Source organism: Dromiciops gliroides, chromosome 4, assembly GCF_019393635.1.
Source record: "Dromiciops gliroides isolate mDroGli1 chromosome 4, mDroGli1.pri, whole genome shotgun sequence".
NCBI classification, from domain to species: Eukaryota; Metazoa; Chordata; class Mammalia; order Microbiotheria; family Microbiotheriidae; genus Dromiciops; species Dromiciops gliroides.
The window spans coordinates 467,665,266-467,692,381 of NC_057864.1; the positions used below are offsets into that span (position 1 = coordinate 467,665,266).

The window sequence follows — 27,116 nt, forward strand, 5'->3', positions numbered from 1 at the left end:
CTCAAGGATTCCCACCATCCATCACTTCTCGTTCTTGTCTTCTGTAGCCAAAAAGAACAAGAGGAATCCTGCCTCCAGATGACAGTCCTTCAAGTTACCCCTTTCTCTACAGCCAGCTCACCCTGGGCAGGTGACTGTGAAGAGTGTCTCCTCTCTAGAGATTGTCATGGATCCTTTGGGCACATAGCCCAGCAGGCTTCCAGGGATCATCCAGGCCTTTGAGCCAAACCAAAGATCTGGAGCAGGATTTTAGAACCTGATGCCATCGGGTGGTTGACTTCTGGCACATGTACCCAACGTGACACCTAAACCATCTCTAAGAACATGGCAACTGGGAAGCTTGAAGGGGGAGGAGGCAGGCACTGTGGTCCACCAGAGGCAACGTGAAATGGGCAAAGCAAGCCTTTATAGCCCCGAATCTCTCTTATCAAGCTTTTCTCTCTACTGTTCCCCCATCCTCCCAACAGACTTTCATGGGGCTAATTAAAGCCTTGGAACCAGGAGAGTTGGGTAGTGGGGGAAGGGAGGGTACAAAGGCATTGAGCAAACAAGCAGAGGTCAGCGGCCTCAAATGCAGGTCTTGGAACTGAAAAGGACAGAGCAGGGTCTGGAGTGGAAACCAAGGCTGTGAAGCAGGGGTTAAAGATTTCACAACAGAAAGAACCAAAGACAAAAAAGCATTGTCTAAAGCTGGGTCAAAACCAAACTTACAGTGAATAAAGCATCAGCCCTGGATTCAGGAGGACCTGAGTTCAAATCTGGCCTCAGATACTCGACACTTACTAGCTGTGTGACCCTGGACAAGTCACTTAACCCTCATTGCCCCACAAAAAAACAAAAACAAAAACCCCCCAAAAACCTCACACCACAGTCTGGGTAGTGGAAATGGAAGGGATCCCGGAAGGCATCCAAACTCACCCTTTTTTTGTTTTGTTTTGTTTTGTTTTAAGTGAGGCAATTGGGGTTAAGTGACTCGCCCAGGGTCACACAGCTAGTAAGTGTTAAGTGTCTGAGGCCAGATTTGAACTCAGGTCCTCCTGACTCCAGGGCCAGTGCTCCATCCACTGCACCACCTAGCTGCCCCCAAGCTCACCCGTTTTGAACAAAAATCCCTTTCAACCCAAACAAGTGGTTCTGTGGCCTCAGCTAAAAAACTTTTAGGAAGAAGAAAGTTGCTTCCTGCTGAGGTGGCCCATCTTCCTCCTCTTGCCTAGCTCTAATCATGAGGAAATTTTTCCTTCCATAGAGTTGGGTTCAAATTCTACGTTTGCTACTTGCCAACTTTGTGACCTTTGTGACTGTGGGCAAATCACTTACCCTCCCTGGGGCTTTCTTTTTCTGTGGAATGATGGCCTCTGAGGTCCCTTCTGGCTCCTGATTTCTAATCCTAAATTCAATTCCCATTTAGCTCCTGTGACTTCCATCCATGACTCCCTGTTTTCCCCACCCTCCAAGGATCAGGGTTATGCCTCTAATCATCATTTCCCTGGACTAAATATCTCTCATTCTTTCACCTAATCCTCATGTGACAGTTTCAAGGACCTTCACCATCCCAGCTGACCTCTTTTGGACTCATCCCAGCTTGTAAATACTCTTCCTACAACATGGTTCCCAGAAGTGAGCACCGTGATCTGACCAGGGCAGAGTACAGGGGGCCATTATCTCCTGGTTCAAAACACCGTGGTTCTCGTAGTACAGCCTAATTTAACACTAGCTTTCTTGGCTGCCCCCAAAAAAGGTCTGGAGTCTATGGAATTGAGAGACCTCAGTGGCCCTCTAGTCTGACCCGTCCCTAAAAAAGAATTCCCTCTCTATTCTACCCAACAAGGGGTCCCTCAGCTTTTACATAAAGACCTTCTGATGAGGAAGGACACAGCACCACACATTCCACTTTGGAACAGCTGTCATTGTTGGGGTATTCAAGTTCCCTTTACATCCAGGCTGCAGCTACCCCTTTGTTTAGCTTTCAAAGCCCTTCACAAACCTGTCCCAAGCTCTTCATGGAGTTTCATGGAGCATCACTACTCCCCCTCTTGTACTCTTTTTTTTTTTTTTTTAGTGAGGCAATTGGGTTTAAGTGACTTGTCCAGGGTCACACAGCTAGTAAGTGTCAAGTGTCTGAGGCCGGATTTGAACTCAGGTCCTCCTGAATCTAGGGCCAGTGCTTTATTCACTGCTCCACCTAGCTGCCCCCCCCAATTCATTTTAGCTGGAAAGCTACTGTCATCTTTTTGTTGTTCAACAGTGATCCCATTTGGGGTTTTCTTGGCCGAGGCACTGAAGGGGTTTGCCATTTCCTTCACCAGCTCATTTGACAGATGAGTAAACTGAGGTGAATTGACTTGCCCAGGGTCATATGGCTAGTAAGTATCTGAGGCCATATTTGAATTCAGGAAGAAGGCTCTTCCTGACTCAAGGTTCAACACTCTATCCACTGAGACACCTAGCTCCCCTACTGTCTGTCATCATAGCTATCTTCATTATCTCCCTCCCACCCCAATAGTTGAATAGAAAGTTGTGAACCTCCCCCCTCCTGGTATCTGCAAAAACTTCCACTTCTATCCTTTGTCTCAATTCTGCATATCTATAACTTATACTAAAGCACTTTATGTCTTAGAAAATAACAAAGTACTTTGTCAGAGGAGGGATTTGAACCCATGTGTCTTGCTTCTCAGTACAAGGCTTCTTCCTTGACACTCTTTGAGGAGCCCTGCTGAGTTTAAACTCAGGTTGCTTTGGATTGTCCCCCCAGGGGAAGGAAAGAGTTACTTGTTCACTCTAAGGCAGAGCTGCTCTTGGAGACCCAGGCATATGCTCACTGACTCCATTAGGTATAGACCAGCTCACTCTACACTCCCATTATCAAAGACTCCTGCATTGATTCCTCAGATGTAATAATAAGGTATTTTAGCCACCAGCCCTAGGAAGTGCCCTATAATCACCCTCATTGTAGGCTGAGCTATAGCTGGCTCCAAGATACTGGGTGATAATGAGCAGAGCATTAACTATGAATTTTTGTGCCTGGGGAAGGAGGGAGCAAGCTGGGGGTCAGGGAAGTGGGATTGGGGGTGGAGCTCCCTAGGGAATAAAGCATGCCTAGAAACACTAGGAGGTTTCTTTGCTCCTGAAAGATAGGCCCTGGAGGGGATGGAAGGGGGACCAGAAGCTGAGGTGCTGGTGGGAGGGGTGGGGAAAGAAGTCGTGCCTGTGGGTAAGACTGCCCCTACTAACTCTGAATGCATCTAGTCCAACCGTCTTATCTGGTTGAAGCAAGTACAAATTCTAGGTGGTGCTCTCTAAGTTTGGTCCCCTGGAGAAAGCCCTTCTTTGGTCATCTTAGTTTTTTCCTTTATTTTTCCCCCAAGGAGGAGCCCAAGAATGCAACTGTAACGAATGACGCCACCTGCTGGAGAGTTACTGTAGGAAAGCTCCACCATGAGGAGAAGGTGTCTGAGGGCAAGCCATGCGGTCAGGTCCTTGGTGTCAGGAAGTGACGTTTGCTCGTGGGTGCTGTCTATCAAAGCTGCCGGCCAATTAGCTTGGAGCTGTGTGTGCGCGAGTACAGTTTCACCAGAGGCTTGTGGGATGAAGAAGGGATGGTTCTCTTTTCCTCACCAGGACTCTCATGGAGAGCGACGTAGGAGAATTATAGCTCCCCTAGATAGACAGCTGAATCTAGGCCTTTCTCTCTCTCTCTTCACCAAATTCTTATTCTCCTTAATAAATGCTTAAAAGTCTAAACTCTTGCTAAAGTTTCTCATTTATTGGTGACCACTCATTAGAATTTTAGATAGTATAGCTAGAATTTTAGCCCCTTACACAAATTAGAGTCTTCAGAACTGCTTGGGTACCCAGAGGGAATGACAGAATCACAGAATTTGAAAGCTTCTTAAACTGTGGATTCCGACACCATATGGGGTTGTGTAACAGAATGTGAGGGTTGCAGAAAAATCTGACAGTGTTTGATTTGTAAATGTTGGAGGGGTCACAACACATAATGCACTTGCTACCATGATCTGTATATTGTCGCTGTTGCCCTGCTTTCTGATTCAGTTGGTAGAACTATTTTATATATTGGTAGAACTATGTATATTTTATGTTCCTATGTACACTTGGGGTCTGGCGAAAAGGGGTCTTAAGTGGACAAAGTATAAGAAGCCCTGCTCTAGCTTGTCAAGATCCCTTTGGATCCTGGCTCTGTCACCCAGTGTGTTAACCAATACTCCCAGTTTTGTACCTGAATTCAAATCATTGATGACAAAATTAAACTACTAACCACTACCCTTTGAGTTCCAATGCATTCCCAGTTTCTCAGATCGTATTATCTTCTAGTCCACATCTCTCTATCTTCTCCACTAGCTTAGTATGAGATACTTCACAAAAGCTTTGCTAAAATCTAGATGAACAATTTTTTCTTCTGGCATGACCCCTTCCAGATAAAGCCATGCTGGCTGTTCATCATTTTCCAATATAGAAACTCAGGAACCAGCTCTTTGACAATCTGTCCTAGGATTTTCCCAGGAATTGAAATCTCTGGGGGCCTGTATACTAATACACAACTAAGCATAAAAGAAAGTCAATATCAAGTCAAACAGGGATTTCTTTTTCATTTTTTTTTTCTTGCAGGGCAATTGGGGTTAGATGACTTGCCCAGGGTCACACAGCTAGTAAGTGTTAAGTGTCTGAGGCCAGATTTGAACTCAGGTCCTCCTGAATCCAGGGCCGGTGCTCTATCCACTGTGCCACCGAGCTGCCCCAAACAGGGAATTCTTAAACACCTACTTTATTCTGGGCACTAAGTGCTGAGGCTGCCAAAAAAAAAAAAAGGCAAAACAAAACAGAAAAAGGAAGGGAGGAATCTTCAAGAGAAGAATTTCAGACTTGACAGATAGTGGGGAGGAAATATATTTCTTTTGGGGAGTGGAGCAGTCTTGCTCAAGATATCTCACATTCATCCTATAGGTAGGTATCTACTTTACCTACATATAGGGTCATTTGTAAGCCATTTGCTAATTGTCAGTTGAAGATAAGGATAACTGATCTGTTTGAAAATCAGTGGGGCCTAGAAAGAGTCTGGTTACCTGATGCTACATAACTGCTCTCATCCCTAGTTTACTCATCTATAAAATGGAGAGAATAGTAATACTTACCTTTCGGGGGTGTTGTATCACTGGGACTGGGGAAGGGGGGAGGATGGGGGTTCTTAGGTATTCCTCAATAAAGAATTACACTCTCACGCACAGTCCAATTAGAATTAAATTGGTCTTTTATTTGATGCTAGGGAAAATGACCAAGAAGGAAGTCAAAGACTTCACCCTTGCCAAAGAGGGCTTAGAAACATTTTCTTTGTGGCAGCTAGGTGGCACAGTGGATAAAGCACTGGTCCTGGATTCGGGAGGACCTGAGTTCAAATCCAGCCTCAGACACTTGACACTTACTAGCTGTGCGACCTTGGGCAAGTCACTAAACCCCCAATGCCCCGCAAAAAAAACCAAAACCAAAACAAAAACATTTTCTTCCTCAGAGGGAAAACAGAAGCTTTTATAGAGGGTAGCTGGGGTATCCACTTGAAAACTGGAAAGTTCCTTTTTGGGGTGGGGAAAGCTTGGCTGCTTGTCATATTCCTGAGAGTTGAGGGGGGATTTTTTTGGAAATGATGGTCCTGACCTTTGGGATTATCGCTCTCTCCTAGCTCAGGTCAGGTAGTAGCCGCACCTAACTGACTTTCCTGCTACTTTGTCACTGTTGCCCTGCTCCTCCCCAACCCCCAGCTTGCCCCCTTACTACTTCAGTAGATCTGTCTTGATAGCTCAACTTTAATGGTCCCTTGATTCCTCAATATGTCTGTCCTGTTATCTGGTCATCTTTGGTTTTGCTTCTCACAGGAAAAATTTCTGATTTATCCTAAGCCTCATGTCATGAGGATCAAAGAAAATACTTGCAAAATGTTTTGTGAACCTCAAAGTGCTATGTAAATGGAAGCTCTTAGCATTGTCACTTTGCCTGCTGCTACAGGACCAATACAAGGCTTAGCTTTGTTTTCTGTTGGTATTGACAGGTCATAGATTAGCACTAGAAAGGCCCTCAGAGGTCCTCCGGTTTACCTTTAGGGACTGCCAGGGGAGAATGCCTGGTGTTTGCTATTCCTATCAGGAGCAACCAGGGCGTTATTGATCAGAATGACAATTGAGCCTCCCAATCCTCCAAAGGGGTAGGAGGGAAGAGGTTGAACCTTTTCCTTTCCTTTACAGAGGGAGAAACTGAGGCAGGTGAAAGAGGGAATGACTTACTTTGGGGGAGGGTAGAGTAATAGAGCAGTACTGTCTAGGAGTCAATCCCAACATCCAGTAATCCTGGCCAACAAAAGATCAAGCTCAGGGAATTCTACTCTGGGAAGCAAACTAGACTTTGAGTCCCAGAAGTTAGTCTGCAGGAATGAAACTAGCAAGCAGGGTTGAACTCCATTCGTTCAGCAAGCACTTATTAAATTAGCTATAGGGTGCCAGGCACTGTGCTAGATGTTACAGTTACAAACATACACGCAAAAACCCCAAAATTTCTGCCCTCAAAAAGCCTATATTCCGGTGGGGATAGGTAGCCACATGTACACAGATTAGTAAAAATACAGGGAAATTTCAGGGGTCAAGAGTGTGCTAAAAATTGGGGCATCAGGAAACTTCTTTAGCGTTGACCCTTGAAGGAAATTTGGGATCCTAAGAGGCAGATGTGATGGGAGGAACGCATTCTAGGCACAAGGACAGCCCAGTCAATGGCACCAAGACAGAAGGGAGAAGAATATGAAGCAAATAACCCAGTTTGGCTGGAATTAAGAATGTATGAGGGGGGCAGCTAGGTGGCACAGTGGATAAAGCACTGGCCCTGGATTCAGGAGTTCCTGAGTTCAAATCTGGCCTCAGACACTTACTAGCTGTGTGACCCTGGGCAAGTCACTTAACCCCAATTGCCTCACTAAAAAAAAAAAAAAAGTGTTATCTTCCCTCATAGGGATGTAAACAATTTAGGGGCAGCTAGATGGCGCAGTGGTTAAAGCACCGGCCCTGGATTCAGGAGTACCTGAGTTCAAATCCGGCCTCAGACACTTGACACTTACTAGCTGTGTGACCCTGGGCAAGTCACTTAACCCCAATTGCCTCACTAAAAAAAAAAAGAAAAAAAAAAGAATGTATGAAGGGGGGCAGCTAGGTGGCGCAGTGGGTAAAACACTGGCCCTGGATTCAGGAGTACCTGAGTTCAAATCTGGCCTCAGACACTTGACACTTACTAGCTGTGTGACTCTGGGCAAGTCACTTAACCCCCACTGCCCTGCAAAAAAAAAAAAAAAGACTGTATGAAGGGAGGTCATATGCAGTAAGCCTGGAAAGGTAGGTTGTGGTCCCAAAGGATGTGAATGACCTTTGGGCTCCTGAGAATGAGCTGAACAAATGAATGAATGAGGGTAGGGACCATCTCATTTTTTAGTCCTTGGATTTTGACCACCTAACACTGTACCTTGTATATAGTAGGCCCCTAATACATGTTTGTCTGGATTGGGAACAGAAGCATGGTAATGGAAAGGACGTTAGATGTGGAATCTGAGGATTTGGGTTTGAATTCTTACTCTGCCACTTACTAGCTGCGTGACCTTGGGCAAGTCATTTACTCTCTATAGGCTTTAATTTCCTCATGCATAAAATGAGGAGAGTCAAACTAGATAGCTTCTGAGGTCCTTTCCAGATTTAAACCTATGATCCCTGTTGAGGCTGGGACAGAGATGCTAGGATTGAACCAATCTCCTCTTTTCCGGGCTAGTGCTCAAGGTTCTCGATGTGACTGACTCTCTTGGGCTGCAGTTTGCTTAGTGAGTTTTCCGGTCTATTGAGAAAGACATTTATCTGAGGGACTTCTTTTGTTTTTGTTTGTTTTTGGTGGTGCAGTGAGGGTTAAGTGACTTGCCCAGGGTCACACAGCTAGTAAGTGTCAAGTGTCTGAAGCCGGATTTGAACTCAGGTCCTCCTGAGTCCAGGGCCAGTGCTTTATCCACTGTGCTACCTAGCTGCCCCCTTTTTGTTTTTGTTTTTGTTTGTTTTGGGGACTTCTTATTTATGAGAGTGATGGGGCAGGGGAGGTGTTATTGCCTATTCTCCTGAGTCCTTGATATTGTTTTTCTGCTCCACAGGCAGAATTAGGAGGAGGAAATTCATTATTTTAGGTACACCTTGTAAGGTACAGTGCCAGAGGGCCTCCCTCCAAGCCCTGCTGGCTGGACAGGTCCAACCATGCTCCCAGGCCCTGCAGCCTGTCTGCAGATAAAAGTGAAGGAGTTTGAGTGTGACAAATGAAAGTATTCTTTTTTCAATTATATATGTGAAATCACGCAAAAGAGATCTTTCCATATTAGCCATATCACATGAAAGCATTCTTCAGTGGAATATACTTAATTCAGTATTTCAACAGTCAGAACCTGGGTTCAAATCTTGGCTCTGCTTTTTTTTTTTTTTTAGTGAGGCAATTGAGGTTAAGTGACTTGCCCAGGGTCACACAACTAGTAAGTGTTAAGTGTCTGAGACTGGATTTGAACTCAGGTACTCCTGACTCCAGGGCCGGTGCTCTATCCACTGTAACACCTAGCCACCCCATGGCTCTGCTTTTTATGATCTATGTGACCTTGAGCAAATCACTGGATGTGTTTGGGACTCAGGTTCTTCAGGATTGGTAGAAGTGAAGTCTAGTAACACTGCTATCAGGATTTCTAGCTTCCACCATTCCTTCTTCTTCCCTCCCTCCCTCCCTCCCTCCCTCCCTCCTTCCTCCCTCCTTCCCTTCCTTCCTCTCTCCCTCTCTTCCTTCCTTCCTTCTTTCCCTCCCTTCTTTCTTTTTCTTTATTTCTCCCAGTTCCTTCATTACATTTACAGTATGCTTCTATTTATGATAATGCATGGAGGGGAGAAGCAAGAAGAACTCTGACTGTGGAGTCAGAAGACCTGGGTTCAAATGCTGACTCTACTCATTACTACCTGATGACAATGTACAAGTCTCTTTCCTGCTTTAGGCCTCAGTTTCCTCATCTGTAAAAGTAAGAGGTTGGTCTAAGTCATCCAGAAGGTCTCTTCCAACTTTCAATCCCATGATGCTATCATAGAGGTAAGACATAAGGCTTTTAAAAAAAATATACAAGGGGCGTCTAGGTGGTGCAGTGGATAAAGCACAGGCCCTGGATTCAGGAGTACCTGAGTTCAAATCCTGCCTCAGATACTTGACACAACTAGCTGTGTGACCCTGGGCAAGTCACTTAACCCTCATTGCCCTGTAAAAAAATAAATTTAAAAAAATATCCAAATAGGGGACAGCTAGGGTTAGGGTTATGACTCAGTGGATAAAGCACTGGCCTTGGATTCAGGAGGAGCTGAGTTCAAATCTGACCTCAGACACTTGACACTTACTAGCTGTGTGACCCTGAGCAAGTCACTTAACCCTTAGTGCCCGGCAAAAAAAAAAAGAAAGAAAGGAAGAAAGAAAGAAAAAGAAATATCCAAATCACAAAAATCAAAGCCTACCTATATGTGGTTTGCATCCCTCATGTTAGGGGATCTGCCCCACCACCCCCTCCCCCTCCCCACCCCTTTCTCTTTCTGTCTCTCCCCTCTCCTCTCTCTCCTTCTCTCTCCCTCTCTCCCCTTCTCTCTCTCTCTCTTTTTCTCTCTCTCTCTCTCCCCCCTCCCTCTCTCCCTCCCACTCCTCTCTCTTTTCTCTCTCCTCTCTCTCCCCTCTCTCTTTTTCTGCCTTTCTCTGTCTCTGTCTGTCTTTCTCTCCCTCTGTCCCTCTCTCCACTGCTTCTATATTTTCTCCTGAGTGTGTGTTCCTCCCTCTTCCCCTGAATTTCTGCTTCTCTTTCTGCTGCCTTCCTTGTCCCCAGAGCTGAGGGAGTCCTGCCTCTGAAGGTGGTTCCTTTGTGCCCCAGGTTCATTTTAGCTTCATCTAGAAAATGGCTCTTCTAAGGGTTGGGGGATGGCTTCTCTTCTGGAGGGCCTTACTGTATCTATGGGCTTTCTAATAATCTGTGTAGGCCCCTCTGGGCGCCCTCTCTTGGCAGTCCCCAGAGGGTAGCTGGACAACCCAGGGGGGTTAGAGTTTCCCAGGCTTCCTCTACTTCAGTCTGTTTGGGCAGGCGGGGTTGGATTTGCCTGAGGCTTTGTTGCCTCCTGCCCAGGATAAATAGAGGGGATGAGGCCCCCATGTATAAGTATACACATAAGGCAAAGAATAACATAGCTTTTCTCCCTTCTGGGAGTCTCCACCCAGGGTGCTTTCCTCTGGGCGTGGCATCACCCATGGTAAGGCCCTCTCTCGTTCAGCTGGACTGACTCCTTGCAGAACAAGGGCAGACTGGTCAGCACTGGGAAGCAGGGGTCAGGAAGGGGAAGTTTCTCAGGGCTGGCTCCTCCTCAGACTCGGCTGTCTCCAGATGCTTATTCTAATATCAGGGACATGTGGCGATCAGTTGGAAGAAGAGGCAGCTGTTCTCCCTCCTCCTCTTACTGGGAGATTCATACCATTCCTCCTCCTTCCAAGTCTCTAGGAAAGAGAGGGAGAGATATCTCTTTGAACCTAGGTGTGGTGCTGGGTGAACCTCCAAGAGCAGAGGGCCGTCATGCTGCCTAAACAGGGGGAAAAGCTGCCTAGGTCAGAAACAGAGCAGGTCAAAGCCTCCAGGCTTTTCCAAAGCTTCCGTGGTAGTGGGGTTGGGCCCACGAGGGGCCACAGGTGGTCACTCTACTTCCAGACTCTGTGAGATAGTGGGACCCCCCCCCCAAAAAAAGGCTATCAGTATAAAGCTAGTTTTTGTTTGATTTTTTTTACAATGCTAGTTTTTGAAGCAAGAAGAGAATGGGGTGCATGCCGTGTACCCACCAGGAGGGGCAGATTGAGACATAGTCTAAGAACGAGACCCCTAGTCCAATTGCATTAGTCTGGAAAAAGTCTAACCTCCACTGCCTGGTCATTAAGTTTTCCAATAATGTAGTAACATTTTTCCCATTAAATATTTATCGAGTGACTATGATGTGCAGGGCCATCTATGGATGGGCTCATCCCAACCCACAGTTTCCATTTGATGCCCATCGGCTCCTCAGAGCCTCCTGTCATTGGTCCTCTCCCTGTTCCAACCCCCACAGCTTAGCTCTTCTCACCTGTGTCACGAGGTCTTTCCTGATTTTTCCAGTCCACGCTGGTCTCTTCCTCCTCTGAAAGGCTCAATAATGAGAAGAAACCTTGGGGATCTTCTAGTCCAACATCATTATGTGAAGAAAGAAACTGACTTTCCTAATAAAGACAATAGCTAACATTTACATAGCACTTGCCTCTTTTGTATCCCTAGCACTTAACACAGTGCCCAGCATATAGCAGGTGCTTAATACATGTTTATTGATTGATACTAAGGTTTGCAAAGTGTGTTTTTTTCACAAATATTAGCTCATTTGATCTGCATAACTTATTATTATTCCCATCTTATAGACGAGGAAACTGAGGTTGAGAGAGGTTAAAGACCTGCTCAGGGACACCCAACTAGTCAGCTCCTAAGGCACAATTGGAACTTAGGTTTTCCTGACTCCAAGTCCCAAGACTCTATCCCCTAAGTTCTCTGCCTGAAAAGCCAGCTACTCCTTTTTACCGGGGCAACCAGGTGGTGCAGTGGATAGAGCACTGAACTTGGAGTCAGGAAGATTCATCCTCCAGAGGTCAAATCTGGCTTCATATGCTTCCTAGCTGTGTGACCCTGGGTAAGTCACTTCACCCTGCCTGCCTGTCAAATGAGCTGGAGAAGGGGCAGCTAGGTGGTGCAGTGGATAAAGCACCGGCCCTGGATTCAGGAGGACCTGAGTTCAAATCCGACCTCAGACACTTGACACTTACTAGCTGTGTGACCCTGGGCAAGTCACTTAACCCCCATTGCCCCGTGCAAAAAAATAAAAATAAATAAAAATAAAAATGAGCTGGAGAAGGAAATGCCCAACCCCTCCAGCATCTCTGCAAGAAAATCTCACATGGGGTCCCAAAGAGTTAGACACAATTGAACAACAACTTTTTTTTTTTTACCCGGCCTGGGATCAAATCCCATTTCTTTTCTTCATTTTTTGTGTGTGTGTATGTGTGAAACAATTGGGGTTAAGTGACTTGCCCAGGGTCACACAGCTAGTAAGTGTCAAGGGTCTGAGGCTGGATTTGAATTCAGGTCCTCCTGAATCCAGGGCCAGTGCTCTATCCACTGTGCCACCTAGCTGCCCCGAAATCCCATTTCTGACATGTACTTTGGTAAGAGACTCAACACTTTGAGCTTGTCTTCTCATCTGTAAAGTCTATGCAATAATATTGGTACTATCTGTTTGGGCCACTGTGAAGGAAATGCTTTGCAAACCTTAAAGGGCTACAAGGCTGAGTGGTTGTTGTGTTTTTGTTTTTGTTGTTGTTTTTTTTTCCTGAAAGAGATCCACTGGTTTTAGTGGACTGCAAGCTCTTTAGTCCAGGTGGTGATCAAAAAGGCTAATGCAATCTTTGCAAACTTAGAGCTTACGGGACAGACCCTCTGGACTCTGCCCTGCTTAGGCATATCAGGCGCATCGGGATGACTTTTGGATACCACAGTTTAAGGACATTGATGTGTGTGTGTATATGTGGGAAGGTAATATATTATTATGATTCTCATTTTAAGATGGGAAAACTGAGACAAATAGAAGTTAAGTGACTTGTCCAGTGTCACTCAGCTAGTATATATATATGAGGCCAGATTTGAATTCAGGTCTTCTTGACTCCAGCCCCAGTTTCTCGTGCTGCACCACCTAGATCTCTGATAAGCCAGTAGTTTATGTTCAACAACTATTAGTTGAATTGAAGTGAATTCTCCTCAAAGGAAGCAGATCAATGTTTTCCCCTCCATTTTATAGGTGAGGACAAATGAGACAATCAGGACACCCAAGGCTTTGCCCCAGGCATACTTATGGGACCAGATCGGCCACGATGGCACTCGGCAACTGTGGTTAGTTAACATTCTCCATTCCCATAGCTTTCCTTCACTTCTGGACGTGTTTCATGCTGAGGCTAAATTTGGTGCTGGTCCCTGGCCAGGACTCCAGATCAGTCCCACCCACAAGTGCTATGTGACTTGGCAACCTTGCTGAGGGCTCTTGACCATCAGCTGAGACAGCTGGCTTCCCATTATCATCCAACCTTATTTGGTTCATTGACCTCAGTTTTCTTCTCTGTAAAATGGGGGGTTGGGGGTAAGGGTAGGACTAGTTGTGCTTGAAGGTCCCTTTCAGCTCTAATAACATGTGGGCTCTGAGTGTTTGTGCTCCATACATTTTATGATAACATTTTGTAACTGGATGTTATAATTATCTAAAAATGCTCATTATGGGCCCAGCTGACACTGGGCACTGTAGGAATTATCGACATATTTCCTGCCCTCCATGAGTTCATAGTAGAGAGGGAAATATATGACACACATACAATTCAGTCATAGAATTTTAGAAATTGTGTGACTCAAACTTGAAAATCCTGTAAGGGGTGAGAGGAGAGAGACTGAGTGAGGGCAGGAACAGAGTCCTTCCCTAGAATATGGGAAGCAACCCTGAATGGGTGAAAGTTTGAATGATAGATTTTTTTTTTTTTAGTGAGGCAATTGGGGTTAAGTGACTTGCCCAGGGTCACACAGCTAGTAAGTGTTAAGTGTCTGAGGTCGGATTTGAACTCAGGTACTCCTGACTCCAGAGCCGGTGCTCTATCCACTGCGCCACCTAGCTGCCCCGATAGATTTTTTTTTTTAAAGGTGCTGTTATATATTGCATTGTGCAAATGGTTAATCCCACATTTCTCTGGGGAGATCCTGTTGGGCCTGTTTTATGACTAGGTGGACCTCATTTCTAAAGGGCAGTGTGGGCAGCTAGGTGGTACAGTGGATAGGGCATCAGCCCTGGAGTCAGGCGGACCTGAGTTCAAATCCAGCCTCAGACACTTGACTAGCTGTGTGACCCTGGGCAAGTCACTTAACCCTCATTGCTGCCCCCCCCCATTTAAAAAAAAAGCAAAAAATTAAAAAAAATAAATTTTAAAAAAGGAAAAAAAAAATAAAGGGCAGTGTGATCATGGCTGTAGAGCTCTGACCTCACAAGCCTCCTAGTCCAACCTCTCCATTATACAGATGAGTGAAGAAGCCCAGAGAGGTCAAAGATCATATGAAGTAGGAAAAATCAGAATTTGAACTCGGAATCCAAACTTGGAGTTCCTTCTGCTGTAGGACATTTAATTTTTTTTTTTTTGCAGGGCAATGGGGGTTAAGTGACTTGCCCAGGGTCACACAGCTAGTAAGTGTTAAGTGTCTGAGGCTGGATTTGAATTCAGGTTCTCCTGAATCCAGGGCCAGCGTTTTAACCACTGTGCCATCTAGCTGCCCCAAGGACATTTAATTTTATTGTCCTTTTTTTTTTCTAGAGGAGGAAGCTTCACTTCAGAGAAATGAAATGACTTAGACACAATCATACAGCTATTAAATGACAAAGGCAAATTGTGAAGTCCAGGCCCTGAGCATTTCCAGGCTGTGTGATCTTTCCAAGTCATTGAGCCTCAGTTTCTTCATCTGTAAAGTGGAGAGAAGCATACTCAACACCAGTTACTGCACGAGTTGTCGAAAGCACTATAGAAAGGGGAGTGATCTGCTTCCCTCTTGTAACCTTTTGCATTCATTCTGTCAGTTTGCTTACAAACAGAATTCTTGGAAGCAACAACACCTTTGAAGGAGACATGTCTGGAGCCACAGTGTCAATGCCGGCTGCCTTATCCCCACTGGAAAGGAATTCTTATGGGATATGATAATTGTTCTGTGTTTATTATTGAACTGAGCAAACGCATTTCAGTAACGGGGAAATTTGTGTCTCATTATGTACAATATCCCAAGGTCTTGTGTATACACAGCCGGGTGCACAGAATCTGTAAAATGGGATCAATAACCTCTGTAATATCTACCTCAGAGGACTGTTAGGATAATTTCATGAATCCTTAGTCACTTGTGTGTAGGGGGTTCATCCTTCCTTCTTCCTTTGCCCCAGGCTAGTCTCTGTCCAGCAGGTAGCCAGATACCCTTCAGCAGTGGCAAGGGATACCCTTCCCCTTCAACTTCCCTGCCAGTACTTCCTTTTCTTTCCTACCTGCTGACTAGACTCTTACTCCCTAGCCACCAGTCCTGTAGGATGGAACCCAGAATCCCTGTTCCACTCAGATCCTCAGACCCTCTTCTTTCCAATGGTAGCAGGCACAACCCCTGGGGTGGGGGTGGGGGGGTTGCACCTTAAGGTCATCTAGCTAGGCCTTTCCTTCAGACCTGCTGATGCACTCCAAGGACCCCTGGGTCTTTCCATTGGCCTTACAGTGAAATCTTCCTTTATGTGTTATCTCTACCAATTAGAGCTGGGACTGTCTTGCTTCTCTATCTGTATCATCAGTGCTTAGCACATATTAAGTAATTAATACTTTTACATTTATTCATGGAGAGTGGTTCGCATCCCTTCAAGGGGTATGTAAATCCTTTATAATCTTTTGTTTGGGATTTATGATTTCGTTGGTTCAGGAATGAATGAGGCAGGAGGGAACCCTGATCTTCCTGTCTCTAAGGCTGGCCCTCTCCCTGCTCTGCTGAATGGTCTTTCTTTCTATTCCCCTCCCCCTCCTCCTCTTCCTCCTCAGTCTCCTTCATGTGGGTGGTGGGTGTTCCCAGTCATGCTGCTCCATGTACATGTGGCAAGATAGGAGCAGTATGGGATGGCTGTGTTGGATTTTAATGGGACGCGTGAAAGGACGAGTTCATATATCTTTCTCAAGAATGAGGCCCAAGCTATTGTCTCCTCTGCACCCTTACTAGGTTGTCTTATCCCGGCTGACCCAGCCAGGATTCCTGATGTATCACAGAATACTAAAACTGGTCTAGGCCTTAGAGACCCGAATTGTGCATGGTGCATAGAGTGCTGCAACAGGAGCAGAGGAGACCTGGGTTCAATTCCTGACCCAGACAGCTGTGTTCAACCGACCCTCTGGTTTCATAGACAAGGAGAACAAGGCCCAGAATGTCACCTGCATAGTAAGCAGCCAGGCTGGACTCCATTAGCATAACTAGGATGGGGGAGGGGACGTCACTCCTGTCACTGTTCTCCATCCTCCCTCCTTCACATCATTCTAGCAAGAAGATGGGTTGTCTTTTCCTTCCTACTGTCCCCAAACATATAACACAGGGATCTCCACACAGTGAGCTCACAAGTTGTTCACTGGAAGTTTGGTCCTATTTTGGTGAGGTGTGTCAACTTGAAACATTACTTATTTATTTTTTTTTGGTAAGGCAATTGGGGTTAAGTGACTTGCCCAGGGTCACCCAGCTAGTGTTGTGTCTGAGGCGCCAGGTGGCGCAGTGGATAGAGCGCAGGCCCTAGAGTCAGGAGTATCTGAGTTCAAATCCGACCTCAGACACTTAACACTTACTAGCTGGGTGACCCTGGCAAGTCACTTAACCCCAATTGCCTCACTAAAAAAAAAAAAAAGTAAAAGAAACATTATTAAAACAAGCACTATAACAGAATTAAGGTCTTTAATCTGGGCAGAGGAGTTATAACTCATGACACCCCATAGCTAGGAGTACCCAAAGGGTAGGGCTGAAAACAGAGTTTATATCTGGTACAAACAACAACAATAAAAGGGAGCACATGAAAAGGCTGCCTTTGGGGTTGATTACCTTTTGTTTCATCTGTTGAATTCTTTTTTATAATAAACTGAGGCTACTGAGATTATCTTTGGGAGATCTACTAAGTAACCAGAGGCTGGAATTCAACAAAGTATGGTCAGTCCCAAGCAATTCATTGGTCCAAGGAAGCAAAACTAAAAGAAGTCAGTCTTCTTTAACAACATGACTAATGCAGAAATAAGTTTAATGTGATTGTACCTATATAACCTATATCAGATTGCTTTCTGTCTTGGGGAGGGGGGAGGGAAGGGAGGGAGGGAGAAAAATTTGGAACTAAAAATCTTATGAAAACAAATGTTGAAAACTATACATATAATTGGAAAATAATAAAATACTTTTATGATTTAAAAAAAGTTTAAAAAAAAGTCAGTCAGTTCCCAGAGAATTGTGTTTGTCAGGTGGGAGAACCCCATCTCTAAATTGATGGGGTTGGACCAGGCCTGAAACCAGCCCAAATTGGGCCTGTGTTAAATTGGGGGGTGGGGGGCAAAGAGAGATCTCATGGTAGCAGTGCAAAGGATAGTCTCATTGCAAATGAGAGAAATCCTCTCTGGGGATGGAGGGGAGATGGGGGTGCATCCTGAAGGGACCCTGGGCAGGTGTCTCTAACACCTCCATAATATCGTGAGGCAAGATTCAGGAACAGGGACTGAAAGTGTGTGTGGGGGGGGGGTGGAGGGGGGTCGGGTCGTAGCTCTCCCTAGATCTAGCTCTCGTCCTCTTACAGGTAAGGAGACTGAAGCCCAGGGAGGCTAAGTGACTGCCCAAGATATTAAGTGGCAGTCAATGTGGGTCCTGACTCACTTCTCATCATCAATCAGTCAGTCAGTCAACAAGGGTCTAGTAAGATCTTACTCTGTGCTCAGAGCTGTGCTAAACCCAGGGGATGTTAAAAAAAAAGAAAGCCAAAAAATAAATAAAAGGGGCCTGCATACTAATGGGGGAGGCAATTGTAAATCCCTGGGCACACACGAGATCTACCCAGAGGACCAGAAATTAATGTGAAAGGGGAAGGCATTAGCAGCTGGGGGAGGGACCAGGAAAGGCTTCCCATGACACCAAGTTCAACACTTTCCAATCCCCCATCCTTACTGATGGCTCCGGGTTGGATCTTTACAGCCCCCTCCAGCTCTGAGACCATGTAGCAATTTCTGATATTGGAGGACCTGGGTTCAGATGCTGCCTCTTGACACTGCTTATGTGACCTTGGGCCCTCCCTGGGCCTCAGTTTCCTCTTCTGTAAAACGAGGGAGTTGGACTAACTGGCCTCTGAGGTCCTTTCCAGCTCTCCTCCCAGCTCTCGAGGTCCGGTGTTATGATCTTTCCAGCTGCGGGGTCAGAGAGCGTGCGGCCCCCCTTTCCCAGAGGTCGCTTTCTGGGCGCTGGAGCCAGTTCTTGGAACTCCCCGAGGGCACAGAAATTCCTGGTCCCGGGAGTTTGCTCCTCCTTGGGGGTTGGCCTGGAAGGGTGGGGGGAGGGGGGAGAGGGTCAGGCGTGGCCACCAGCGATTGCATAATGGCCCTATTTTGTTGGGTGCTCCGCTTCTCCCCAAGCCTGGAAGGACCAGGGCGAGCCTCCAGTGCCTCTGAGAGGAGCGGAGCAGTCCCCAGCATCCTTCCTGGGATCAGCTCAGGGCCAGTCCCGTCCCGTCCCGTCCCGTCCCACCCCTGGGGGAGTCAGCTGCGAGTCCAGACGGGCCGGCTGCATCCCCCCCTGCGGCTCAGCCCGCTGTCCTGGGTTGACACCATCCGGAAACTGAGCCCGAGCCAGGGGGTGGGGGTGGGGGTGGGGGCGGAGCCCCGGTTACCAGCCTTTGGGGTCTCCTCCTAGCCCCTCTCGGCCTGGCTTTGCTCTCGACTTTCACCCCTCCCCTACGCGGCTGTCAGTCGCTTAGACCCCTCCCCAGAGGCACATGCCTGAAAGAGGCAGGGTGGGGGCAGGGAAGCCGGAGCAGTCTCCCTGGCCGGGTGTCGGTGGGGGGCGCACTTCTTTCCCAGGCGGAGGGAGCCGGCGTTGTGCCGAGCACTTCGCCTTATAAAGTGTGCAGGGCGTCGCGGAGGAGCAGGCAGTCGGCGCAGTCGCCGACAGAAGACGGGGCTCCGCGGGTGGGGGCTGCTGCCACAGCGCGGTGACCGGAGCCGGGGAGTCGTCCCCGGCCTTCGGGCGACGCGAGGGCCGGGCGGGGAACGGGGAAGGAGGGCCGGGGAGCCGGGCCCGAGGGGCGGAGGGGGGTTGGGCGGGGAATGGCGAGAGCGCGGCCGGCGCCCTGCCCCGGGGGCGCGAGCGGCTCCGGGGGCGCTCAGTGACAGCGGCCGCCTGCGGGCCTGGGCCCAGCCAGGCGCAGCGGCGCGGGGAGCCGAGGGGCCGGAGGAAGGGAGGCGGGCGGGCGAGGCCGGGCCGGGAGGGGACGGGACGCGAGTGGCGCGGTTGGAGCTCCCCTAGCCGGGGGCCGGACCATGCGGAGGAGCGGCGGCGGCGGACGGCCCCCGAGGCCTGGCTGAGCCCCGGCCGCCGGGCGTCCTGCTCCTCCTCAGCCCGCCGCCGGCCCCTCGCTCTCTCGCCGCCGCCGCCCAGTCCTGCCCTCGCTTGTTGGGGCTCCGAGGGAGGCCGCCCACCCCCAGCATGAGCGCCCCCGCCGCCCGGCCGGGGCCCGGGCCCACCGCCGCCGCTCGTGCCGCCGGGGAGACGCCGCGGCCGGGCCTGGGGGCCCTGCGGGGCTGACCGGCCTCCTGCCCGCCGCCTTCCGCCCTGCAGCCAGCCACCCCCAGCCGGGCTTCATGCCCCCCGCCCAGCACGCCCAGCATGGAGGTGGTGGGGGACTTCGAGTACAGCAAAAAAGACCTCGTCGGGCACGGAGCCTTCGCCGTGGTCTTCAAAGGCCGGCATCGCAAGGTAGCCGCTGCGCGAGCCCCCTCCCCGAGACGGGGGCCGGGGCCGGGGCCGACCCCCGCAGCAGCGGCCGCGGCAGCAGCCGTGCCTCCCCTCACCCCCCAGCCCCGACCTGGGACCCCGGCCCCCCGGCCCCAGCGCCCCTTCCCCAGCTCTTCTCCCACCCCCACCCCCGATGTTTTCATTTCAAAGCCAACTTGTGACTGTGGAGGGGTGTATGTGGGGGCGGCTCCGCTGTTCCCAGGATTTCTCCAGCACACCCACTGACGTGGTGCCTTCTTCTTGTTGTTGTTGCTGCTGCCGGTTGTTTCTGTGTACCGTGTGGGAGGACTGAGCGAGCCCCAGGATTGACAGCTAGGATGTGCCCCTGGATCCCCTCCATCCCTATCCAGCCCCCCATCCCTTCTCCTTTCTCCCTCCCATCATCTTCCATCTCCCTCCGTCCGCTCTCCAACCCCACCTCTATCCATGTCCATCCTCTATCCCTCTCCAATCCCTTTCCAGTCTCCATCCTCTCTGTCCCCCTTCTGTCCATCTCCATCCTCCATGATTGACAGCCAATGTGTCCCTGGTCCTCCCTGCGCCCCCCTTCCATTCATCTCCATCCTTTCTCTTCCTCTCCATCTCCCAGGACTGACAACACCGATGTGTTCCTGGTCTCCCCCTCCCTTCCCTTCCCCCTCCTCTCTCTGAGTTTGCACAGATTCGACCCTGCTCCTAATTAAACAGCAAAGGAATACAGATATTCATCCACTTACAAGTTTCTGACTCTCTTCCCTTATGAGCCCCACTGGACTTGACCTTCTTAGCTTCCTTCCTTCCCTCCTTCCTTCAAAACAAAACAAAAACAACCAAAGCAAAAAACAAAGGCCAATAAAATGTAACTTCCTTTAGAAACTGGGGGATTCGGCTTCCCAGATACATTTCTCTAACTTTTCACATTTTGATGGATGAAATACTGTTAGCAGTTAGTGTGGATAGTATTGGGTTAAAGTTGTCTTTACACCGTCAATTAAAAAACATTTTTTTTAACTATATAGGAAACAGTATAGTTGTGAAACATTTTTTTTAATCAGCTCAGTTTTTTTTTTTTTTTTGGTAACTGTGTGTGTAAGCAAAAGCAGAGGTTTCCTGGGTCCCTGTTGGTTATTTGAAAGAAATCAGTCCTTATGTTAGGTTTAGCTGTATTGGGAGGGTCTATTAGTCTACAGTTGTCTTGTGTGTGTTTTGTTTTGTTTTTGATTTGTATTGTTTAGATTGTTTTGAGGGCTTAAATCTTATTCAGTAGGCAGAGCTCCATCTACAGGCAGCTGGGTAGGTTTTTCTTGCTTCAAGTTGCTCAATTTATATATATATATATATATATATATATACACATATATATATATATATACACACACACACACACACACAAAGAAAAGTTTTATCTTGTATTTCTTGAGGCTCCAAAATATTGTTCATCTCAGACGTTTTAAACAGCGTTTGAGGCTAGAGGCCTTGTAGTCTTTGGGGAGTCCAGTAGTTCCAATGTTTGTCACATTAATGTTGATAATTGTAGACCCAGTGGAAAATTGGCTGCTCTCCCATTGGTTGAGGATTTCTAAAACTCAAAGGTGTCCCGTTTCCCAGCGTTACTTCCTATATACATACCCCAGACAAGCATAGTGACGTTTCCCCCCCACCTCCCCCTTCTGGGCATCATAGAATCTGAGTGGAAAAAATGATTTAACTGTGCACTTGTAAAAAAGACAAGCATGCTCAAGACCTTTTCTTTTTTGTTTTCTTTGGTTTCTTTTTTGTCAACTTAAAAGTCTTGTGCTTTTGAAAAGTGGTCATGTCAGGTTTCAGAAGCTGTTTAATGTAAAGGCACATCAGGAGTAGAGGTAATTGTAAATGGCTTGGCCATTCTTCTTCGCCAGGAGCCCTAGATTACGAGTGGGAGAGTGCTAAAATTTGAGTTTATTTCAGTGCTAATCCCGTGAAACCTTTGTTTTTTCCTTTTCAGAAAACTGATTGGGAAGTAGCTATAAAAAGCATCAATAAAAAAAATTTGTCAAAATCACAAATACTTCTTGGAAAGGAAATCAAGATCTTAAAGGTATGTAGATATGTCCTCTAATTCCTTCACACTAAATTCACAAATGATTGTTAGCAGCCTTGGCAGGCAGAGAGGCCTAGAATTGAGTGGACCACATTAAGATTTCCAGAGAACTGAGTACTGGGAAGGCAGCCAGGGAGCGTTCACTGTTGCACTTATCCTATAGGAGGGAGCTCAGTCCTTTGGAGTACTTGGCGCTCTGAAATATCTTAGGAGACTCCATTAATTTGTGACTAGATAGCATTTCTCCTTCTCTTTCATTAGATTTAGACATTACTGGGAACTGGTGCTACATTAAATCTGACTTCTCTTGAGTTTTTTATTTTTTCCCAGTTATTGAGAAAGTACGTACTTCTCAGTGAAGGAGGGGCTGTCTTTATCTTGGACAGTTTTTGTATTTTCAGTTGATCATTTACATTACAGATTTTGCTTTCAGCTCTACCTCTGCTAAATTGAGGAACTTTGCTATAAGTTGTATTCCTTGGATGTGGATTTGCATCTTCTCTCTGTAGAAATGAAATGTTTATTTAGACTAATTAGCTGTCATCTCTTAGGTAGATATGTATCCCTTACAGTACTTTTTAATTTTATCAGTAATTCTGTTGATATTTAGAAATGGTACATTGCTTTTTTAGGTAGCCAGCTATGTGGCCCTTTCAGCCACATCAGTTTGTTTTTATGGTTGAATCAATTATCTTAGAAGAGTTCTTTTTACAGTCAATTAAAATGTGGGCAGTAGAAGAAATTGAGTGCTTATTTTCCCAGAATAAGGCTTATTATTATTAGACAAATCTGCATTTTATTTAACTACTCATAATCTGGTAATATTTGAACTTTATATAAAAAGGATGCTTTGCTTTAATCTATTAGTCTTATTTTCATTTAGCTTTTGTTAAAATAAATATTTTTTATAATTGAATTTGTTTTATAGGAACTTCAGCATGAAAATATTGTGGCTCTCTATGATGTCCAGGTGTGTTATTTTTGGATTTCCTTTTTTCTTACTGTGATGTCTGTTTTTTAAAAGTATATTTCAATGAAAATTCACATCATACCTAGGAAATCTTGGAAATTGAAATAGAGAAAATAACATTTCAATTTTTACTAAGTATGACCGGATTATGTAATATATACATATGTGTATGTATATAGACATATGCTTATATGTGTATATAGACATATGTGTAATATATGTGTATAAATGAATATATAGAATTCGTTTTCTCTAACCAGATATGGGAACTTGGATAAGCTCATTTAACCTTAGTTTCCTCATGTAAAATAAGGGCATTGTACTAGATAATAACTAAAATTTCATCCATCTTAAGATCCTATGTCTTAGTTAAAGAAGCCATTTAAATTACATGAATTATTGACCTTAAATGAGTCAGTGGAAAAGTAAACTAGTAAATTTTGAGGATGTATATTGTTGTCAGGCTAATGATGGTTATTAACATTAAATACATCATTTCTCTGTTATTAATAAATGTGTAGAGGACTGTGGGAAATTTGGTGGTCTGATTTTTTTTTCCTCCCCCTATCTGCAGAAGTGTAAGTTGAATATTCTTTGTAAAATTGAGAGGATTATAGGAGAAATAAGAAAACAAGTCTAGTCTAGAAATCCTTTATTGGAAATGGGCAGGACTGATTTCTCTTCAGAGGCTTTTGGTATAGTCTGACTTAGTCTCTGTGGACAGAGAGCATCAGCTGGCATGTCATTACCCAGTATGAAAACTGTGGAGCAGTATTAACTTTAAATTTCCTGATTTCATTGGCTTATAGAAAATCCTACTAAATTCAGTGTAGTTGCCAATAAGCCAGGTTGGGATTGGGTACTGTATACCATTAGATTTTTTTGCAGTGATTTTTTTCCTCTGCTTTGGGGACCATTCTTTGGTTGTTGAAGGAAATGGTATTAGCATAATTAGAAATCAGTATTGTAGAATATGTCTTCAAGGTGACTGGATTAGCAGTTGCATTATTTTGTGGGATTGTGGGGTCCCCTCATCACCAGTGGTTTGGCCATAGCAGTTCACAAGTATACTTTTTGGCCTGACCTCACCTAGCCTTTCCAGCTCTGTGATCCTCTGAACCAAATGGAGACTGAGAAGATGGGTCACATGCCATTTTGCCTGCAATAAGCATCCATGGGGCATATCTCCAATACAACCATCTCTTCTCCTGTCCTCCACCTGCGCACCTTTCCTAGCTTTGTCCTTCTAAGCTGAGCTTTGTCCCCTCAAGAACTAACTGATGTGGGCACTCACAGATGCAGCAAGTCAGGTGCCTCTGGAAGACTCCTTCAACACCTCCATCCCTTGAGGCATTGGCAGGTACCCCTTAGAGGCCATCCAGGGCAGGTAGGGACTGGTGAGAGAGATCCCTGACTCTCGCCTTCTCCCACCAGCTCTTTTTTTTTTGTTTTTTTAGTGAGGCAATTGGGATTAAGTGACTTGCCCAGGGTCACACAGCTAGTAAGTGTTAAGTGTCTGAGGCCAGATTTGAACCCAGGTACTCCTGACTCCAGGGTCGGTGCTCTATCTACTGCGCCACCTAGCTGCCCCTCCCACCAGCTCTTTTAGGTTGAAAGCTTCCCATTGACCAAAGGGTATATTAGGGCCAGTGGGTTTTTCGGTTTGTGGTGGTTGTGTTTTGGCTCAGACTACATATTTTACCTGTGTTTGGATGCACTTGAAATAAGATGGCAATTGAATGATACTTTATAAAACTGGCCATAAGGAAGCTGAGAGATAAACTAGATTGAGAAGAGAATGGAATGGAATGCACTTTGGGTGATTTGGCCATGATTGGTGTTAAAAGATGCTGAATTTTCTTGCCACTCTAAACTGATAGCATTATTGGGAGAGAGATTGGGACAGAGTGTTTATGTTCCTTGAACTTGCACAATGGGGTAGGTAAAAACAGAGCAATCTTCTATCTGGACATTCTGTCTGGGGGTGGAGTGGGGAAAGCCCTGGCCTAGACACAGAGCACTCTTACTCTGGGCTCTTGCTTTGCCCCAGGCTAGCTCTGGGCTGCTGGCCCAACCTCTTTGCTTTTCCTCACAGAGAAAGGCAGGAGGAAAATGCTCACAATACAGAGTTAACTTTATGCTTCTGGTGTTGTATGAGTGAGTTTCTGTAATCAGGATCACCATAAAATGTGTTGTTCCCCTAAGGTAGAGGAATGAACAGTTAGTCATGGTTTCATGGGGATGAGTATTGTCCTTTAATTAGAATTTCTAAGGTCTGACAGTCTAGGAAAGTGTCATCAGAATAAATGCAAATCTTTTCTTATCCTGAAAGTGTTAGGTTGCACAGATGAATACAAATATAGAATGGGTAAAGTTTCTCTTTACATATGACTTAATGCTTTTCAGGCTGCTGTACTCAGAAAGATGCCAGTGTCACAAACATACGATTTATGCAGTGACACACTGGCAGGTCTCTCCTTCTTGCCATCTTACAGTGAAAAGTAATGAGGAGAACTTGTAGCTGTCTAGAGGGAAAAAGGAAGCTGTGCAGATGTGAGGTGCATATTTCTGCCATTAAAGCTTCTGGCTTTTCTGAAACATATTGGCCAAGAGAAGAGCTACACTGAGGTTTTTGTATTTCGTTTCCAAATGGCCAAGTTACCACATACTTAAATATCAACAGTTAAGACCTATTCAGCAAACATGCACATGCAAACTCATGACTCCTTTTTCTAAGCCTGGTTGTAAATTGCACTATTCCTGGGGATGGGTTGTGTTGGGGGAGAGCAGGCTAGACTATTTTCTAAGAGAATTGAATAGTGACAAAGCTCATTTGTACCTAGCGATGCCTGGTTCCTTCTGTGTTCCTGAAGCTTCGTATCAGAGAGGGATAATAATAACTCACACTCATATATAGCACTTTAATGGTCACACAGTATTTTTAAAATAGCTACCAAATGTGCAGCTACTTTTTAGAATTACTATATTGTATTATATAGCAGCATACCATTTAGTGTTGTATAGATTTATCAGAAATTGAGACCATCTGGTATGAACTTTCCCATTGGTAGATACAAAGATGTCCCATTTTTGAGGTAAATCCTTGGTTTTTCAAAGCCTGTGTCTCTGTGGAGTGTAAATTTTGGCTGATTCTACCCTGGTGGTAAGGCTTCAAATACGGTCCCAGATTGTCTGCTGTTTGCAGGCTGCCTAGCTCAGTGCAAAGAACTGAGAGGTTGGTGATGAATTCCTGTAAAGCCCTTTGCTCACACACCCACGAGGGATGTAGGGAAGGCCTGGGGCCTTGTTACCCCTAGGACCTCATCTCCCTGTGGTTTCCTTTGGCTTCTAAATGCCTCTGAGTTGGGGCTGGGAAGGGAGTGAGGGGAACAACTTGTCCTTTACTTTTTGTTGTTAGTGCATTTACCTGAGAAATGCAGCCCAGAATAAAAGCAGACTCCTCTTGGAAAGCGTTGCTGATGGATTTCTATCAGCTTGGTGAAAAAATAAAGAATAGTTACACCGTTAGATGTTATTTCTTTGCTTAATGATTTGTTTCCTCCCCCCTTGCTTTTAACTCCTACTATGTAGAGATTGTTTCTTATTGGAAAGGCAAAATTGTAGAATCTGTTTTCAAAAATGAGGATTTAGATTTCTCTCTTTTATTATTCTCTGTTTACTGGAGAGACCAGGTTGGGACCTTCAGCATTTGTATTTGAGCTTGTACATTTGCTATTTCCCAGTTGCCTATTTTAGTATTGGCATTAATGGATCATTTGTAGATGGTACTGTTTAAAAAAAATGACCATTTTTTTTCTGTGTTTCTTTCCTATGCCTGTAGTTATTTTTTTAAATTACCAAGTGAAAATATCCACAGTATATGATTTTTGCAAACTTTAAATGTGTATGAATTTTGGCATGAATCCTTTGGTGTGCTGGCAGCAAAATAATTTCCCCTTTTTGTTTTTCTTATGTGATATTTGCATGTGGTAGGCAGCATTTAAAAACTTCTTTCATTAAGTCAAATGGTGGTACTTGGCAATCTTTAGTAAGGTTTCTAGTCAGGTAGGCACTTTATGCACTGCAGATGTTTCTCTAAGTGGAACCACAATTCCCACAATAGAATAAGAAATTGACAATGGAAATGGGCCTAACAGAGGAGCACCAAAGTCAATTACTGTTGCCTGGTGATGTTTCCTACAAAAACTTGAGAGTTTTGGGTAATTTTACATAGTGGTGCTTTGTTTGCTTCTATGACTTTGGGGAGATAGTTCTCAGATTTCACTTTTTGCTTACATTTTCCTTTCTTAATTTTCATATTAGAACACTTAAAAGGGAAGGTGTCACTTTATGGGTCAGAATGTTTTAAATTGCAGATT

General features: G+C 45.7%; 1 protein-coding gene across 1 annotated transcript in view; it reads left to right on the forward strand.

The window, feature by feature from the left end:
* The first annotated feature begins 19,002 nt into the window (after positions 1-19,002).
* Positions 19,003-27,116, forward strand: part of ULK2 (unc-51 like autophagy activating kinase 2) — a 75,052-nt gene continuing 66,938 nt past the window's right edge. The window contains 3 exon segments of the mRNA XM_044001272.1: positions 19,003-19,669; positions 21,672-21,764; positions 22,696-22,737. Coding sequence (XP_043857207.1) covers positions 19,580-19,669; positions 21,672-21,764; positions 22,696-22,737 — 225 coding nt within the window. The 5' untranslated portion in view covers positions 19,003-19,579.